The following is a 17,720-nucleotide window of genomic DNA, read 5'->3' on the forward strand; positions in this document are numbered from 1 at the left end:
GTGTTTGAGTTCACTCACTCTTTGCCACACACTCTTTGCCAGTCACTCTCACAAGAAATCTTGTTTTGTTATTTCTGTTTGCCACACCACTGTTCTGGATTCTCTAGTATTCATATCTGGATTCTCTGTTGTTCGTATCCCACCGCTACTGACACCACATGTGATGCGTCCTTCCCTGGCTCTCCCTGTCAGGTTCCTACCTGCGCGTGGCTACTGCCTGTCACCAGGCACCACCAGGGACTCCACCAGTCCGGACTGCACTCTCTTATGGTTTACCTATCCGCTCTAGCACAGATATCAACAGATCCCCCTGCTAGGCAACCACCAGTCACGTCCTAATACTAGTATTCCCAGAGACTCTGAATACTGGTATTGTTATTCTCTTCACCGCTGCCACCATTTGTTACAGTTCCCCTTCAGCCTTGGTCATTACCTTACCCTCCCTTCTGGTCTGTGAAACCCCAGCCAAGGATCAGGCCTTTGGTAAACCAAATTAAGTATTTATTAAAGATAACAAAGCTAACAAGATTAACAAGATTTCTTTTTAAGGCACATAAGCATATGGTTTTACTCAACAGATCCCCCTGCTAGGCAACCACCAGTCACGTCCTAATACTAGTATTCCCAGAGACTCTGAATACTGGTATTGTTATTCTCTTCACCGCTGCCACCATTTGTTACAGTTCCCCTTCAGCCTTGGTCATTACCTTACCCTCCCTTCTGGTCTGTGAAACCCCAGCCAAGGATCAGGCCTTTGGTAAACCAAATTAAGTATTTATTAAAGATAACAAAGCTAACAAGATTAACAAGATTTCTTTTTAAGGCACATAAGCATATGGTTTTACTCAATACTAATCCAAATTCCACCTCCCTCCTTCTTCACGCTCTCCTGGCAAACAACTCTCTCAAACCCCACCAAGCAATCCTCTCTTCTCCCCCCCAGATTCCACGCTCCCTCTTCCTTTTATACATTCAGCCATTTTAAACACTCAGCCAATAATCTCGCATTCTACTGCCCATTCACTCCCCCTCTTTCACTCCACTTACCATGTATCTTCTAAAACAACAACACTTACCATATATACATTAATATAGGAACATCACAACCCCCCCTCCCCGTGTAATCTCCTGGGCCCAAGTAGCTTAAGTTTTGCTAGAACCAGAAACCAGCCCGGGGCTCAGTCTATTTTAATAAATATATGTTCGTTTCCCGTTTATTGAAGCAACTAGCTCTGCTCCATTTCCGGAGAGCCCGACCATAACAATACATATAGTCTCGCTCTCGCTCCCCATCTCTATGGTACCAACCTAACTTGGAGACACAAGTAGTATAGAGTGGCTCTGTACTTCCGGTATATTTCCGTGAAGCTTCTTAGAATCGGCCCTTCATGTTAGTGTTACACGGTATAGCGGCGCTTGCGGTGGTGACGTCACTGAAGTTGAGCCTCTCTGACCGAAATCCTAGCCGGTCTTTGGAGCTCTTATTTAAAATAAGCGCCGCCAGCCACCCACTTACAGAGATTTTGGCTGTTGGTAAACGGGTCCCCACATGCTAAGCCTGGCGTGCTTTGTAGTCCCTTAGCCACTAGTTCCCGTATCATAGAAATGAGTTGTAGGGAGCTAGAACGGCGCCGAGAATTCACACTTCACTTCCGATGTTAACCACTATAGAGTTGCGGATGCGGGTGATGGTAGAGCGTCGCGTGGTCAGTTTGGTGGTGGGAGTTAAGCGTACGTTCAGTCTGTATTCGAGGCTGTTATTGTTTCAGAGGGGGAGGTCAAGGAAGGGAGAGGGAGTTCCTCAGAGGGGGCTCGGAGGACTGACTGGCACTTGGGGCCAGGTGAGAAGGAAGGGAGGGAGGAGAAAAGCAGCTGCAGGGAAGTGAAGGTGAAAAGGTTTGCTGGCAAACGGGAAGGAGGGAGCGGCTCCCTCCCTCCCTTTGAGTGTCTTTGGGCAGGCTGAGGTCCTGTGAGGGGAAGAGAGGAGGAGGAGTGGGATCTTGGGACACCGACAGTAGCGCAGACAGATGCTGCCTGTTAGGGGAAGAGGGTGCGCCCTTCAGGTGGGGACTTCTAGGAAGTGAGGTGTACGGGGTTGCCAGGGAGGGTGTGGGGTGGTAGTGGGAGGAGCTTGGGATCTCATGGCGGCGGCGGCGGCGGCGGCGGCAGTACCTGCGAGTAGTGGCTACGGGGGCCCCCTGAACCCTGTGGCAACCTTGCACGCGGAGGCCGTCTGTGCTATCTGCCTAGACTACTTCATTGACCCGGTGTCCATCGGATGTGGCCACAATTTCTGCCGTGTCTGCATCACTCAGTTGTGGGGTTCAGGTGAGGGTCAAGGTGAGGAAGGAGATGATGTAGAAGCATCTGGCTCAGATGGAGGATATGGGCCTGGTTCTGATGGAGGCATTGATGATGGAGGGATAGATGACCTGGGACCTGAGGAAGATGCTGATGACGATGAAGATGATATAGAGGATGATGAGTACTTGGATGATAGGGATATGGAAGAGGAGGAGGAAGAGGATGTATCCAGGGATGAATATGATGATGAAGATGAGGATGTGTGGGATGAAGAAGATGATAGATACTGGGACCAAGACCCTGGGTCAGTTGATATGTGGAATGATGCTATGTGGAGTGATTTATTTGATAATTATGAGGAGGAGGAGGACGTTATGGATGAGGAAGAGGAGCCAGAGGAAGAGGAAGAGTATACTGTGCCAGCAACTCCCCCAACTCCCCCACGCCAGCCTTTCACTTGCCCCCAGTGCCGCAAAACGTTTCCCCACCGCAACTTCCGCCCCAATCTTCAGCTGGCCAATATGGTGCAGATCATCCGCCAGATGCATCCACAACCGTTCAAGCCTGTGACAGCATCCGCTGAGACAGTGGAGTTGGCAGCAGTAGCAGGGGATTCTTCTGGAGCACCATCTGTTTTAGCAGTAGGACAAGCACTGAGTGTTGAGCGAACCCTGTGTGAGAAACACCAAGAGCCCCTCAAGCTTTTCTGTGAATCAGATGAGGAGCCCATCTGTGTGGTGTGTAGAGAATCACAGGCCCATAAACACCACACCGTCATGCCACTGGAAGAAGTTGTGCAAGAATATAAGGTGTGCAGCTTAGTATTTATAAGTATATTATTATTGGAGGAGCAGTTTAGGAATTTTGTATTGCACGCTGTTTTCTCTTTTATTTCAATTCTAATTGGTTTTACCTGTTTGCCTTTTATCTTAAGTCACTTTGAGCCTTTTTTTGAAATAAAGCAACCAACAATTGCAATAAATAAATAAAATGTACGCTGAACTGTACGCTGGGAGAGGTTGTTCGGGCGTTTGGAGTTCGGTGCCACCAGTATGCTGATGACACCCAACTCTATTTCTCCTTTCCACCTTCTTCCAAGGAAGCTGTCTTAGTTTTAAACCGGTGTGTGACATCAGTTGTGGATTGGATGAGGATGAACAAATTGAGGCTTAATCCAGACAAGACAGAGGTGCTCCTGGTCAGTCGTAAGGCAGATCAGGGAATAGGGATACAGCCTGTGCTGGATGGGGTTATACTCCCGCTGAAGACACAGGTTCGCAGTTTGGGTGTCCTCCTGGACTCAGTTTTAAATTTGGATTCCCAGGTTTCTGCAGTGGCCAGGAGGGCTTTTGCACATTTGATATTAGTGCGCCAACTGCGCCCGTTCCTTGACCCATCCGATCTGGCCACGGTGACACATGCCTTAGTCACATCCCGTTTAGATTACTGTAACGCGCTCTACGTGGGGCTGCCTCTGAAGACTGCTCGGAAACTTCAGCTGGTACAACGTGCTGCAGCCAGAATGCTAACTGGGGCTGATTACAGGGACCATACAACTCCCCTGCTAAAAAAGCTCCACTGGCTGCCAGTTTGTTTCCAGACACAATTCAGAGTGCTGGTGTTGACCTATAAAGCCCTACATGGCTTGGGTCCAGGCTATTTGTCAGACCGCATCGCCCTCTATGTGCCTGCCCGGGCCCTGAGATCTTCAGGAGAGGCCCTTCTTTCAATACCTTCATCCGCACAAGTACAACTGGTGAGGATACGAGATAGGGCCTTCTCAGTGGCTGCCCCTAGGCTTTGGAATTCCCTCCCTAAGGAGATAAGAATGGCCTCTTCCCTGCAGTCCTTTCGTTGACAGGTAAAAACTTTCTTATTTCAGCAAGCCTTTGATTCCGAAGGCGGCTAAGGATAGGCCCAAAAGGAGGTCATATTGCTCTTGCTTGTTTATTTTTTAATTATTCTGATTTTATGAGTATAGTTTTTAATATCAGAAACAGTTTAATGCTATTTTAAATTAGAGTTCATTTTTTAATTATATGTCTATATTTATTTACTTATGTATTATATGCTTTTAACTTTGGTAGGTTTTAATTGTATCTGTTTTTTATCTGGAAGCTGCCATGAGTTCCAATTTGGAACAACGGTGGGGTATAAATAAAGTTAATAAATAAATAAATAAACTGTAGCAAGAAACAATAGCAAGGTATACATGCTCCCTTGTTTAACTTTTATTACTCTTCAAAACATTTTATTTATATTTTGTGCCTAATGTCCAGGTATATGTGTAGTAAATTGGTACTGAGAATATGTGAACGTTATGTTCCACTTTATTCACATCATTGGCACACATGTTGGTTGCAATTAAATACGTGTAAGTGGCATGCGTGTATTAAAAAGAATTGTAAATGCTTAATCTGTTTTTTTTAGTTTTATTACTTGTTGAATCTGGAATTTTGCACTTTAGTTTGCCCTGTAAACACTGTTGTGGAGATTAAGTACAGAAGGCTCAAACTCTTTGAAGAATGCGTGTGAATGTATGTGTACATGCAACTAAGTCAGTAAGACCCTGAGAGGCAGAGCAAGAGGAAGAGAGATGCGTTGAGCAAAAATTGTCGATTAGACACTCTCTGGTTTTGAATCCTTTAGCATAAAACAAGCAAACCTGTTCAGTTTATTTTAATTCCTTGAACTGTACGGGCTAGAAACTTGTGCTTCTTTTTCTAAAACAATAGCTGAGAGATTCAGGATTTGCAGAAGCTGCTGTGTTTTATGGTAGAGGCTAGAAATCTGTTTATACCATTTGCATTCAAGCGTGACAACTAGGCGGCCAGAAAATAAAGATCTAAAACATTGGGGCATGACACATACTTCTATAAAAAAAAGAAAAGAAAATGTTTTTGAACAAAAAACACCGTATGGTTGAAGAGGAAGTCCTGAAAAATGTAACTGCATTGTTTATCCTATTTGCAGTGTCTTTGTTATTGGAACACCGAAGCAACTTTAATAGCCATTTCTCTTGCAGTGTAGCGTTCTAGCATTTTATTTTATTTTTAAGGCCAAACTTCAAGGACATTTGGATCCACTGAAGAAGAAACTGGAGACTGTTCTGAAGCAGAAGTTCAGTGAAGAAGAGAAAATAACAGATCTTAAGGTATGTGACAAGCTTCCCTTATCCTCCTGGATAGTCTCCTGTTTAACCGGTTTCCTTCCTAATAGAAACATAGGTAGCTGCCTCATACTGAGTCAGACCACTGGTCCATCTAGTTCAGTATTGCCTACACTGACTGGCAGTGGTTCTCCAGGGTTTCAAGCAGGAGTCGCTCCCAGCCCTACCTGAAGATGCCAGGGAGTGAACCTGGGATCTTCTGCATGCAAGTCAGATGCTGTACCACTGAGCTATGGCCATTTGCCCTTGTCCTTGGAGTGTTGCTGATACAGATCCTTGACAAAAAAAAGTAGGATGCAATTAAATGAAACCACCTGAAAAGGAGAGAGAGCTTGTTTTTTTTAAAAAAATGATAGATGTACACCTTGCAGTAGACAGTATCTTGGAAGAAGGATTCCCTTATGAGAGAAAAAGGGAAATGTTGTCTAAGATGGATTCTGCCATCTACACTGTTTCCAAGTTGCATCAAAAAATTACAGATTTAAAAAATTAGAGGCACCTGTTTAGTTGATCAACATTTGTGAACTGGTTGCCTTATGGTTCCCATCAGTTGAGAATGCAGACTACATGCCTATACTGTGAATTCTGTAGCTCATAAAAACAGACAGGGGCTTTATCTGAACTGAATTCCTGTTAAGGAAAGAGGTATGCAATTCCACTGTCCTTCACCATAAACTGCTGTATTCCAAACCTCTGTTCTATCCTCACGCTTGTCTTCCTCACCCTTGCTTACCCTCCTACAGAACAAGATGAATCTTGATATGAAAGAGTTTGAGACAGACTTTGAGCGGCTGCACCAGTTTCTGATTGGGGAGCAAGCAATGCTGTTGCATCAGCTGGAGGACCGGTATGAGGTGTTGCTTGCCAGCCAGAGTAGCAACATCACCCACCTTGAGGAGCAAGGTGCGGCACTCAGCCGTCTCATTGCAGAAGCTGAAGACAAGAGCAAGCAGGATGGCTTGCAGATGCTCAAGGTGAATCCCTTTCCTATTTGCCTGGGCTCAGGGTGACCAATAGCCAAGAATCTGTCTGGTTATAGTAGCACTCTGATTTAGAAGTGGTGGAGTACTACAGGCCTTTAACACAAGTCTTTAATGTAGGAGGGTTTAAATGTGAATTTGCTGTATGGAATTTGTATAGCACAGTCGGGAGGAGACCCTGGCTAGAAGTCCAGAGTCTGTGAGTTCAAATCCCCGCTCGTGCCTCCTGGCTGTCAAGGGCCAGCTAAAGATCACCCCCACAGTGAGTAGCTCAGGGGTTATGTGCCCTGCCACCTGTGCAGCCATGGGCAAGCGGCATAGTCCAAAGGAGCCCAGTTGCCCCCCGGCTGGCAGTTGCGGACAAGGAAGGGGCTGGCTTGTGCAGCTGTGGCAAGCTGAGCAGGTCCTAGCCAGCTGGGGAGGACTAGCCTCAGAGGGAGGCAAGGGTAACCCCCCTCTGAATACTGCTTACCATGAAAACCCTATTCATAGGGTAGCCATAAGTTGGGATCGACTTGAAGGCAGTCCATTTCCAAAAGCTGCCTAACTAGTTCCATGTGACAGGCTTGCCATTCACAGTTCCAGTGCTATAAAGCAGGGGTGGAGAACCTGTGGCCTTTCATATGTTCCCATCATTCCTGACTATTGGCCATGCTGGCAGGCTGATGGAGGCCAACAAAATCTGGAAGGCCACACTCTCCCCATCCCTGCTGTAAAGAGTAGCATCTAAAACCATTCCCCCCCTTTTTAAACAGTAATGTTGCTGTTGACCCTTGATAGACTAAATAGGGAATAGGCTTCATAACTTCCCTAGACAAATAATCCTTTTATTCAGTTCTCTTCATGGGTACTGGTGAACTTTCAGCCCATATCTTTTTTTATACTAGGAAGCCACTACTGTCCCCTCTCAGTAAACTTGGAAAATGATCAAATCTTCATCTTAAGTGGCTACATGTTTTTAAATTTTGTTTTGTTGTTCCCACATTGTTTGTCTTTCTAACCTTTTTTTTTTTCCCCTAGGACTTCAAAGGCACTTTAGTCAGGTTGGTTCAATTTATTTCTGCTTTAAAATATCCCTAAAATTCTGCTTCACAGTTAGCCTGGGTGCATCTGAAAGTATCTTAAGGATGTAGTGGTTTTCCACAGGCTCCTTTGAGCAAAATCTGTGGATATGACAATTATTCTCCTGTTCTGGTGCAATGTGGCCTGGCTATTGCTGCATCTTAAAATCTGTATCTACATCAAACCTTTTTCACAGTGAGCTAGGCTAACTGCAGTCTATAATTGTGTTTAACTCTCCCAGGTCAAGGGAAGGAAGAGTAACTTGAAAGGCTAGATGCCCGCAGTGTGGTGATTCAGAAGCTGTGTTGAAACACATAGTAAAGTCTAATCCAATACTTTGCCCCTTTAGGCAGGAGACTAGCATTTGTGTAAGTGACTGAAAATCTCCAGAGACATTTCCCTGAACCACTACAGTGCCAGGATAGGGCCCTGTGAACTGGTGTATGTTTTCAAAGGTACTTGATGCCTTGCACAAGGATACTTCATGCGGGGTAAGACTATGTCCTAGCCCTACTAGCGGAGGCAGTATGCCTTTGAATACCAATTGCTAGAAATCGCAAGTGGGAACCATTGTTCCCATTGGCCTACTTGTGGGCATCCCATAGACATCTGCTTGGCCACTGTGATGACCTGTGCTGGACTAGATGGGCCTTTGATCTGATCCAGCATGGCAGCTCTTACGTTCTTACTTTTTGTTGCAAAACAGTCGATGATAACCAGTTCGCTAATTTGAGGCATCAAATAAATATTTGAGCTGGATGATATGGAGAGCATAGTGTACGCTTGAAATCTTTCATTTATATGGGTAGTATTTCTTGAAACCTGGAAAGAAACAGGTTCCTTAAGCTGAGGACCAAAAATTATGGCTACTTTATACTCCCTTCACTTCTTCATCTCCTTGCTTGTGTTCCTTCTCAGTGCACAGTGTGCTTGTGTTAAAATAAACACCTGGAGTGGGGTGTTAGGAAAGATTAGGTGTTACTGCAGCAATAGAGAGGGGGTTGGATGGACTGTGCTAGGAATAGTCCCATTGTGGTGTGTTTTCTCTTACCCTGACACAATGTTTTGTCTGCTGGTTGCCATGCCCATCCTTACATGGTTGCTCTCTTAAATGATCATATTGCCAGGTGTGAGAATATTAAGTTCCAGGATCCAGATAATTTGCCAGTCGACACAGGAAAGAAATATCGGAACTACTTCCTTATAGACGTCTTGATGAGGAAGATGGAGAAGGTCTTCTGCAAAGTCCCTCAAGGTAAAGGCCGTCTGGCTCCTTCCCTCTTGCTGCTGTGTTGCCTGCTGCTGTAGTTAATGGAGGCAATTACTCAGGGATGCAGATGAGCTTTCGCTAGCCTGTGTAGTGCTGCCATCTCTCCTGTGCCGTATAGAGGCTAGGAATCGCCTTTTGTGCAGTCGAATTATGAATTGTGGAAGTGGGCTGATGCTGTACAGAAGGCCTTGCCCAGAGGAGCTTACAGACTGATAAATGGACAAAATTTAGGGTGGAAAGGGAAGAGAGGTTGGGAATTACCCATGAGCTATTTGGATAGAGGAAGAATCGGGGGGGGGCATAGTGAAGGCTAGAAGTGAGGATGTTCTGGGAAAGATGTACTGAAGAGATGAAAAGAGAGGCAAAGGCTGTTCCAATGCATAAAGCTGAGTGATGGGACCTGGAGGTGAGAATAGAAGAAGGAAATGAATGGGAGCTGGTAGGGGATGCACTTGAGTGATATGAGTGAGAAGGGCAGGCAAGGGAGGAGGTAAGGGGGGCAGATAACCTGGCAAGCTTCAAAAGAAAAGATCGGAACTTTGATGCTGAATAGTGCTCTTTCAGAACTAGTGCAGCATAGCAGTTAAGAGACTGAGCTGAGAACCGGGAAGTTTCACCCCTGCCATGAACTCATCAGGTGGCCTTAGACTTATGATTAATTCCATAAGCCTCGGCCTTTCATCTGCTATGCTGTGCAATACCTGATCTGTCTTACAGGGATGTTGTCAGGGTTGTTTTATATATTTAATTAACAAAATTTGTATGCTGTTTGTTTGTAGAAAACCTCTAAGCAGTTTGCAAAACTTCTAAGCCAGAGGTTCTCAAACTTTTTTTCCCCATGGACCACTTGAAAATTGCTGGTGGCCTTGGCTGACCGCTAATTAATTTTCTGCTGGTTGTAGTAGTTGTAATGCATTGTACTAGATGATGTGTGTTTTTTAATTGTATTTTTATTGCTTTTATTTCTTATATTATATTTTATAGTATTAAAATTTGAATTCCATAGAATTCAAGCTGCAATATAATAAAATAAAACAAGAAGTAAAAGAAGAAATCAAATACAATTAAAAATAAACATGAATGTTTAATGTGGGAAACCCTGCTCTAAGCCGTTACTGAGAGTTGAATACTGTAGCACTGTATAAATGCTAAGTGTTATTGACCAAGACTTGCATGCTACCTTCAGAATCATGAGATGTTCCATTCTCTTCCCCTCCCTTTGCCAAAAAAAGAAAAAGGGATTTGTTCTTTAGAGTTGGGGTGAAGGAGTCAAACTTCTAAGAACCGTTACTATTTAGCAGAAATTGCCTACTTTAGGAGTTTTCCTCCCTTTCTCCCCCTCTGCCAACTCTAAAAAACAAAACCTGCAAATGCGGTAAACTGAGTCCCTCTCCTGCAGCCCATTAGCCCTCTTCTCTCTTTTTTTTTGCCAAAACAAGCCAATTTTTGCCAAAACAAGCCAGTTTCTTGTATATGTGCCTACTTTCCATAATTCTGATAGCATGAAATGTGATATTTTCTTCTTCTAGGTAAAAGGGCACTACAAATGCTTGGGAACTGAAAAGATTGTTGATCCATTCTTCTGTTCTCCCCACTTTGGTCTTGCAGATTGTGACACTGTGGAAGATTGTATTGCAGAGGCCTTTAATCAGGAGGGGCTAGATTTCTATACCAGTCATATTTGTGTTGACTGACCATATTTATAATTAAAGCTTTGGGAATGCCATTATAGATAAGAGTTTGTTCCCTGTCATCGGAATTTACACTCTGACATATCAGAGTTGGCCAGAATGAGCAGCTGACAGATATAATGCCTGCCACTAAGGCGGTGTGTGCTTGGGCTGTGTATACTGGTTTCCTTTCTTTTCAGTCTATATGAAATGATGTAATTTTGGAACTTAAAAAATCACACTTTTTCTGCTGAAATTGTGCTCTCATAAAATATCCATTTTGTTCTACAGTATGTGAGTGACATAGTCCTGCTGTCACCCACACAAAAATGGATGTCACACCTACTGAAAGAATAAGAGGCCAACCTGTCATGTAAAATATGCCAAGACAAAAATAGTTGTGTTTGGGTTATGTCCTCACAAGCATTTCTTTTAAAGTAACTGAGCAAATGAGACATTATATATTATGTAAATCTTGAGCTGCTGCTTGACTACTCCTCCACAAAAGGCTTCAAGACTGGGCATATTTGCATAATACACTAAAACATTAATAATGTTATTGTGGTTGTGGATTTGTACATGGCAGGTGTGAGTTTTGCTAGCTGAAGAGGAGGAAAAAGATGCAAAACGTGGGCAGGAAATCAGAGGGCAGCTCCTTAGGAACTAACAAGCCAGTGAGGCAAACTAAAGAACTTCTCTTCCCCATAGAACCCCACCTGAATAACCTTGCTCTGAGCAGCCTGACGAGCAGTGTCTCTTGCCTCTTCAGATGATCTCTCTACACCCATGTGGGCTAGAAACTTTTAAATTAAAAATAACACCTGAAATTGTCCAGGACTGTGCGCGGTAGCCTGTGTCATCCTAGAGGATTTTTGAAGACATGGTTCCATCCATCTATTGAAGTACAATTGCTGTTGCCTGCCCTGAACCATTTGAATAGGATAGATTGTGAATCTGAAGAAGAAATTACATGCTCAGTCCCTGTTAGGATATAAGGAACCAAACACACAACCTCCTCTTTATGCTTTTTCTTGATCTCTCTCTCGATCTCTCTCTGTCTTGTCTACAGCTGATTTGACTCTGGATCCAGAGACAGCCCATCCACGGCTCACCATTTCATCGGACTGCCGCAGCGTCCGACTTGGAGAGCGCTGGCAGGACCTGCCTGATAACCCCAAACGCTTTGACTCTGACTACTGTGTGTTGGCCTTGCAGGGTTTCACCTACGGCCGCCACTACTGGGAAGTGGAGGTGGGTGGCCGGCGGGGGTGGGCTGTGGGGGCAGCCCGCGAATCAGCCCGACGCAAAGAGAAGTCCAGTGCGGGTTCCCACCAGAAGCGGGAGATCTGGTGCGTGGGGACCAATGGCAAGAAGTACCAGGCACTGACGACCACTGAGCAGACGTCCCTTTCTCCAGCTGAGAAGCTCCGGCGCTTCTGTGTATACCTGGACTATGAAAGGGGCCAGCTGGGCTTCTATAATGCTGAAAGCATGGCTCATATCCACACCTTCAATGCCTCATTCCGTGAGCGCGTTTTCCCCTTCTTCCGCATTCTTTCTAAGAGGACCAGCATCAAAATCTGCAATTGAAAGGATTGCTGCTGTTGCAGTTGCACGTAGCTGGAGTTCCTCCCCTCCCTCTGAGGTTTCACCTCACAATAAATCCTCCTGCCACAGTGGATAGTCCCAGACAGATTCCTGATCTGTATCTCTCTTGGACCTTAGAGGATTCTTTATCTTGCTCTCTTTGTGGATTCAGTCTGACAGGGATTTCCCCTCCCCCTTCTACTATATATCAGTTATTGCACAGATACCTTTCTTTGGTGCTCGACTAAATCATTTTCCTTTCTCTTGTGGCTCTCACATCCACATCTCTCTCTGTCTCTCTCTCTCTCCACCTTTGGGGTTCTGTTGTGAGCTGTCTACACCACTGGCTAGCTCTTTCCTTTGATCTTTCTCAGAAGGGACATAAGTTGAGGCTTATTCAGCATGCGATTCTCTGATTGTATGCTTGGCGGAATTTGCCATGGCACAGTGGTTTGGACTGAGTGGTCCAAGGCTAGTCTTTGACATTCCAAAGCCACTTGAGCCATCTTAAGCCAGGCACTCAAGTCTTATGGATTGTCTTAACTACCCCCTCCCGGTTTTTAGCACCCAGACAAGACAACTAGTCCCAACATGTTCACAGAGCTGGATCCAGTCCATGCTGTGAAACAGTTTTTTTTTTATGCCTTCTTGTCCCAAGACATTAATGACCTTCTGAAACGATGATGGTATCTACATCTAAATACAACCCTACAGAAATGTCATATCTGGTTTCGAAGTCCAATTGGGTTCATTCTTCAACCGCCCCAGTGTCTTGTCTCCTGATGGTCTCCTATTCTGCTTTTCTCTTACTGTTCACTAACATCAGATTTTTTTAAACAAACAAACATAGGACTTCCAGTTTTGTCCCCCTGCTTAGGTGTGGTTTTGATGTCATGCCCCCGTTGTTTTTACCCCTTTCCTTGATGTCATTCCCACCTCTTCTCCCTGGAGGGGAGGTATTCATCCATTCTACTAGAGAGAGAAAGATACACACATACATACATACACACAGACCATTTGGGGGAGAAACGACAGATCCAAATTCTGTTGCCCCCTGTGGTGTCATTGGAGTGCTGTGGCCATTGGGATGAATGTAACCCCACCAGAAGCTTTGGTGATGGAACTTTATTGCGACTGCCTCTCCCACTTCTCTTCCCCTTCTTCCCCCCCCCCCCATTTAGATAATTTATTTTTAATTGCTTCCCTCATCACTCCACATACTTGCAGTGTGGAATTCCTTTTTTCCCATGTTGCAAATCACTGGAGGCTTTAGCTGTGCCAGCTCTTATGTGTGTGTACTTGTTTAATTCCTTTTGCCATGACAGAGCTCCTTTTGAACTATTTTTTGCTATTAAAAAAACAGACTTAAAATGGAGATCTAGTTTTTTGGAAAAAGTTGAGAAAATAAATAAAACGATTCTACAACTGAGGGTTTTGCTTTGATGGTTTGTTCAAATGCTGAAAACAGATGGGGAAACCCAAGGTGTAGTTCACGTGTCCGGTCCATCTTTGTATGGAAAATAGGAGCTGCCTTACAGTGAGTCACATTATTGGTCTATCTAGCTTGGGATTGTCTCCATGACTCTCCAGTGTTTCAGATAGGTGTCTTACCTGGACCTGGGACCTTCTGCAGGGAAAGCATGTGCTCTTCCTCTCAGTTATAGCCTTTCCTCGCAATTAGTAGAAGTCAGCTATGTGCTTCTAGCTCTTGTTGCATCATTGGTAATGACGCCAATAATTCAGGTGGGAGTTAGGGGAAGAAGTTCCTTGCTTCCTCCTTCCAGACAAATGACCTGACTTGGCCTGTGTGAGCAGTAGTGCTGTGGCAAATTCAGAAGTTCAGGGTCCCTTCGTGATGGTTACAGCCATGCCCCCTCACAGCCATGTCTGCTTTTCCTCATCTCCCTTACGCTCTGTCTTGTCTCCGAGTCCACACTCCACTACAACAGTTGTCCCTAGGAGCCAATCGGCATGCAAGGGGAGGCTGTGTGTTAGGTACTGAGAAGCATCTTCTCAGTGGCTAATTGGCTCCAATAAGCGCAAAAGGACAAGAACCCTTCTCAGTGGCTAAAATGCTTCCCTTTCATGCTGATTGGCTTGTACATAGGGACCTGGCTGGGACCCAGCACCCCAAAAAGGAAGAGGTCTATGATTCCCCATGACCCTGGATGACTACACCCCTGTGTGTGAGCACCCCCCTAACTTGGCTAGGACTTGCCTGTGCCATGTTTCTTTGTGTCCCCAGCCATAGGCCCCATTGGGGGCATTTTTTACATTTTGTTTCAAAAGCGTTTTAAGCTCTGAGGTCGGAGTTGCTGCAGAACTCACATGTTGGGGACAGAGATTTCAACAAGTATCAACAACTGAAATGACGATATGAAAATGTTGACATCATGGAAATTAATACATAACAAAGATTTGATTCTCTTTTTTTAAAGCTCTTGGAAGGGATGATGGTAACTGCCCCCTCCCCATGCCTTACATGCTGTTCCTGCTAAGGTTGTTGTGTAGCCCTTTGTTCCTTTTAAAAGAAAAGACAAAAAGCTTCTTTTCTTTTGGCACATAAGTCTTTTGGAGACTGTGCTGGGTCCATCAAGGGGCATGCTTTTCCATCTGCCCCCCACCCCTGCTCTTAGTGACGTTTTTCTGGGGACTGCCCTTTACCAGGAAGATGAATGCTTTTGGTTTGCTGCTCCTGTTTTTTTAGAGATGTTAGGACTTTGTTAGTTTGATTTTTTTTTTTTTGGTAAATTGTGTTGTTTTTATTTGTATTTTGTATTTGTATTTTTATTTGTGTGTAAGCCGCCTTGGGGGCCTGTTTGGCTGAAAGGCGGCCTAGAAATAAAACATAACATAACAACAACAAGGCCTCTATAACACTGTTCTTCAACCTTGGGTCCCCAAAAGTTGTTGGATTATTATTATTATTTATTACATTTGTATACCGCCCCACAGCCAAAGCGCTCTGGGCGGTTTACAACAATTAAAAACATTAAAAACAAATATACAAATTTAAAAACACTTAAAAAAAACAATTTAAAAACACATGCTAAAATGCCTGGGAGAAGAGGATTCTTAGCCATTGGCTAAGTTGGCTGGGGTTGATGGGAGTTGTAGTCCAACAACATCTGGGGATCCAAGGCTGAAGAACAGTGCTCTATAAGATACTGCAAGTTTTGATCACTTCTTTATCAAGCATTAACTGTTTGAGCGTAAGGGTTTTTTTCCCCAAAAAGCCCCCTTTTGATCACCTAATAAAAGTTGCTCGCTCAATCTGGAGAGTCTCCCTGTAGCTTCTCTAAAGCCGCCTGGCTCATTCTCCATCAATCCTGTAGGGAAAAACTAAAGGGGGCTGTAGGCAGACATGACTCTGTAAAGCTGGGGTAACTTAACTTGGGTGCTTGCGCCTGTTGGTCCCAGCTAGCATGGTCAGTGGTCCATGATGATGGGAGGTGTGGCCCTCTAGTTGTTGTTGGGTGACAGTTTCTAGCTGCCCCTATTTTTAAGGCAAGCGACATGATCCCTAGATTGTGACAAGGTGGCTCTACCTGCTAGAACCTGCGCCTTGCTGGGCTAAATACTGTATATGAAATTATGGATGTTGTTGAAAGCAGCAGGATGGGAAAACTCAATATGTAGTCTATGGCCCAGTTATCACTGTCCCAGACCAAGTAGCAGTAGAGCAATACATGGCAGGTGAAAGAAAACAACAAACCTAAAACAGCCATCTCTCGGGCAGGTCTAGAAGAGACCCAGATAAAGTTATTGGCCTACTAGCCATGCTGGAAAGTCTAATTCAATTTAGCTATAAGGATGGTGTTTAGCAGGCTTATTTTTTTACATTAACTTGTGGATGTTGGTGTCCTCAGATCAAAGTCTTGCTTTGCAGTTATAAAGGGCTTCCCTAACACATATCTGACTGCACACACCATTTTGTGTCTTGGGAGCAGGACTCCTGGTAGCTTTGGTCGTTTGAATGGTTTGCATGTTAAGCTGCATGGCTAGGTCTAGTCAGGCATTTGCAATATAGGACTGAAAGTCTCCCAGTGAGCCCCAAACCTACTGTTGGAGCAAATGTATGCAAGCGAGATATTTGCATAAAGTAAGTTCAGTATTTTTATTGTGTTTTGTTACGTGTGTTTAAATATGCCATCCCAAGTAGCTCAGAGCTACTGCCACCTGCTCCCTCTAGTTTAGCTTCATTTATATGCTGCATTTCTATTATTATTTGATTAGTCACTTGTTACCCGGTGTCCCAGCACTACATCTAACTGGGTTTTGACCAACCAAATTACAGTATTTTTGGGGTGTGTGTGTGTGTCATTATTACAATAAAAGTACCTATTAAACAAAATGAAAATCAAAATTACAATCAAATTTGGTATATATGAAAGAGCAAAATTAACTGTAAAAACAACCCAAGCCTCACTGCTTGCGCTAGTCTTGTTGCAGTTCAAGGTGCCACAACAATGTGGTTAGAATCAAGTTTGGGCTGTTGGCCGGCAGGGCCTTCTCACCTGGCTAGATGGTTCAGATAGTTCTTTCATCTCTGCCAACAGCAAAGGGGACCTTTCTAGGGAAAAGCCATGGTGTTATCTTCAACCTCCCAGCATTACTGGCTGACAGGCTGTGCTTGCAGGGGGGTCTTGCCTCCTATAGGGTTTACAGAGGAACACAGGCAACTCCCTTGTATCAGTTTAGGCTGTTGATCCATCTAACACATCTATTGCCTAAATAGTTGTGTAATTGGCTGCTGAGACTTCCTCGCTCGAAAAAAATGCTGCCATCACTGCAACTCCCATCAGCACCCATGTTGAGGGTTCCTATGTAAATACAGCCCTGTGCTCTGAATGCGTGCATCCAGGGAAATATGTCAAACATGAATAGTGCCGTTTAATTACAAGATAGGGTTTAAAACGTTATGCTATATTTTTGAAACAAGTTGCCAGAAGTACCACAGAACCTAATAGCTTTAGTTCCACTCTCTAGAAAAGATGCCTGGTAAAGTAGAACTACAAGGTCTAGGAGGAATTCTGTCACAGCAGATTGGGCAAGTATTACTCCTTTGCATCTTACTACTGTTACTGAATACCACGTGTCTGTCAGCACTACAACCTCCTGGAGCTTGGCTCACACAAGGAACAACCGCTTCCAACATTCTTGCAATGAGTGGAAACACCTCATTAAAGCCATAGGACTTGAAATGGTCATTCTACACTTGTGTAATGAAGCCATAGACTTCACCTCTAGGCAAGGTTACCTCCCCATCTGTTCACCATTCTATGTATATACACCACTTTTCAGGTGGGCCTCAAAGCAGTTCAAGTAACACTATTAGAAGCATCATTTAAAAAACGCAATAAAATGGAAAATACAACAGTTTTAAAGAAACTTTATTGACTCTATCTCTGCTCCCCCTCAGGGCAAGGTGGCATCCTTCTCTAGGAATATTAACCTTTTCCTATAGCATGTGTACATATGTGTGAAAACTACATAGGCCTTGTTCCTCTACCTGGTATGACCTTCCTCTTCTAAGATCTTTGTTACAAGTTCTCCCAACCAAAAACCCCATCAATGAAAGCAAAGCTTGCAACTCACTTGTGTCTCGTGTTGGCTGGGATGTTCCTAACACTGAATGTTGTTTTCTAAAATCCATCCCTTATATCTCACCTCTACTC

The 17,720-nt window shown here is 44.3% G+C and overlaps 1 protein-coding gene across 1 annotated transcript; it reads left to right on the forward strand.

Annotated features, from left to right (window-relative positions):
• Positions 1–1,376: 1,376 nt before the first annotated feature.
• Positions 1,377–13,471, forward strand: LOC133380887 (E3 ubiquitin-protein ligase TRIM41-like). Its single transcript, XM_061619062.1, has 6 exons — positions 1,377–3,113; positions 5,363–5,458; positions 6,217–6,447; positions 7,474–7,496; positions 8,643–8,770; positions 11,525–13,471. Exons 1-6 carry the CDS (start codon positions 2,142–2,144, stop codon positions 12,043–12,045), a joined length of 1,971 nt encoding a protein of 656 aa, XP_061475046.1. The 5' UTR covers positions 1,377–2,141; the 3' UTR covers positions 12,046–13,471.
• The last annotated feature ends 4,249 nt before the right edge of the window (positions 13,472–17,720 follow it).

This window comes from Rhineura floridana, chromosome 3 (assembly GCF_030035675.1).
Source record: "Rhineura floridana isolate rRhiFlo1 chromosome 3, rRhiFlo1.hap2, whole genome shotgun sequence".
Taxonomy (NCBI): Eukaryota; Metazoa; Chordata; class Lepidosauria; order Squamata; family Rhineuridae; genus Rhineura; species Rhineura floridana.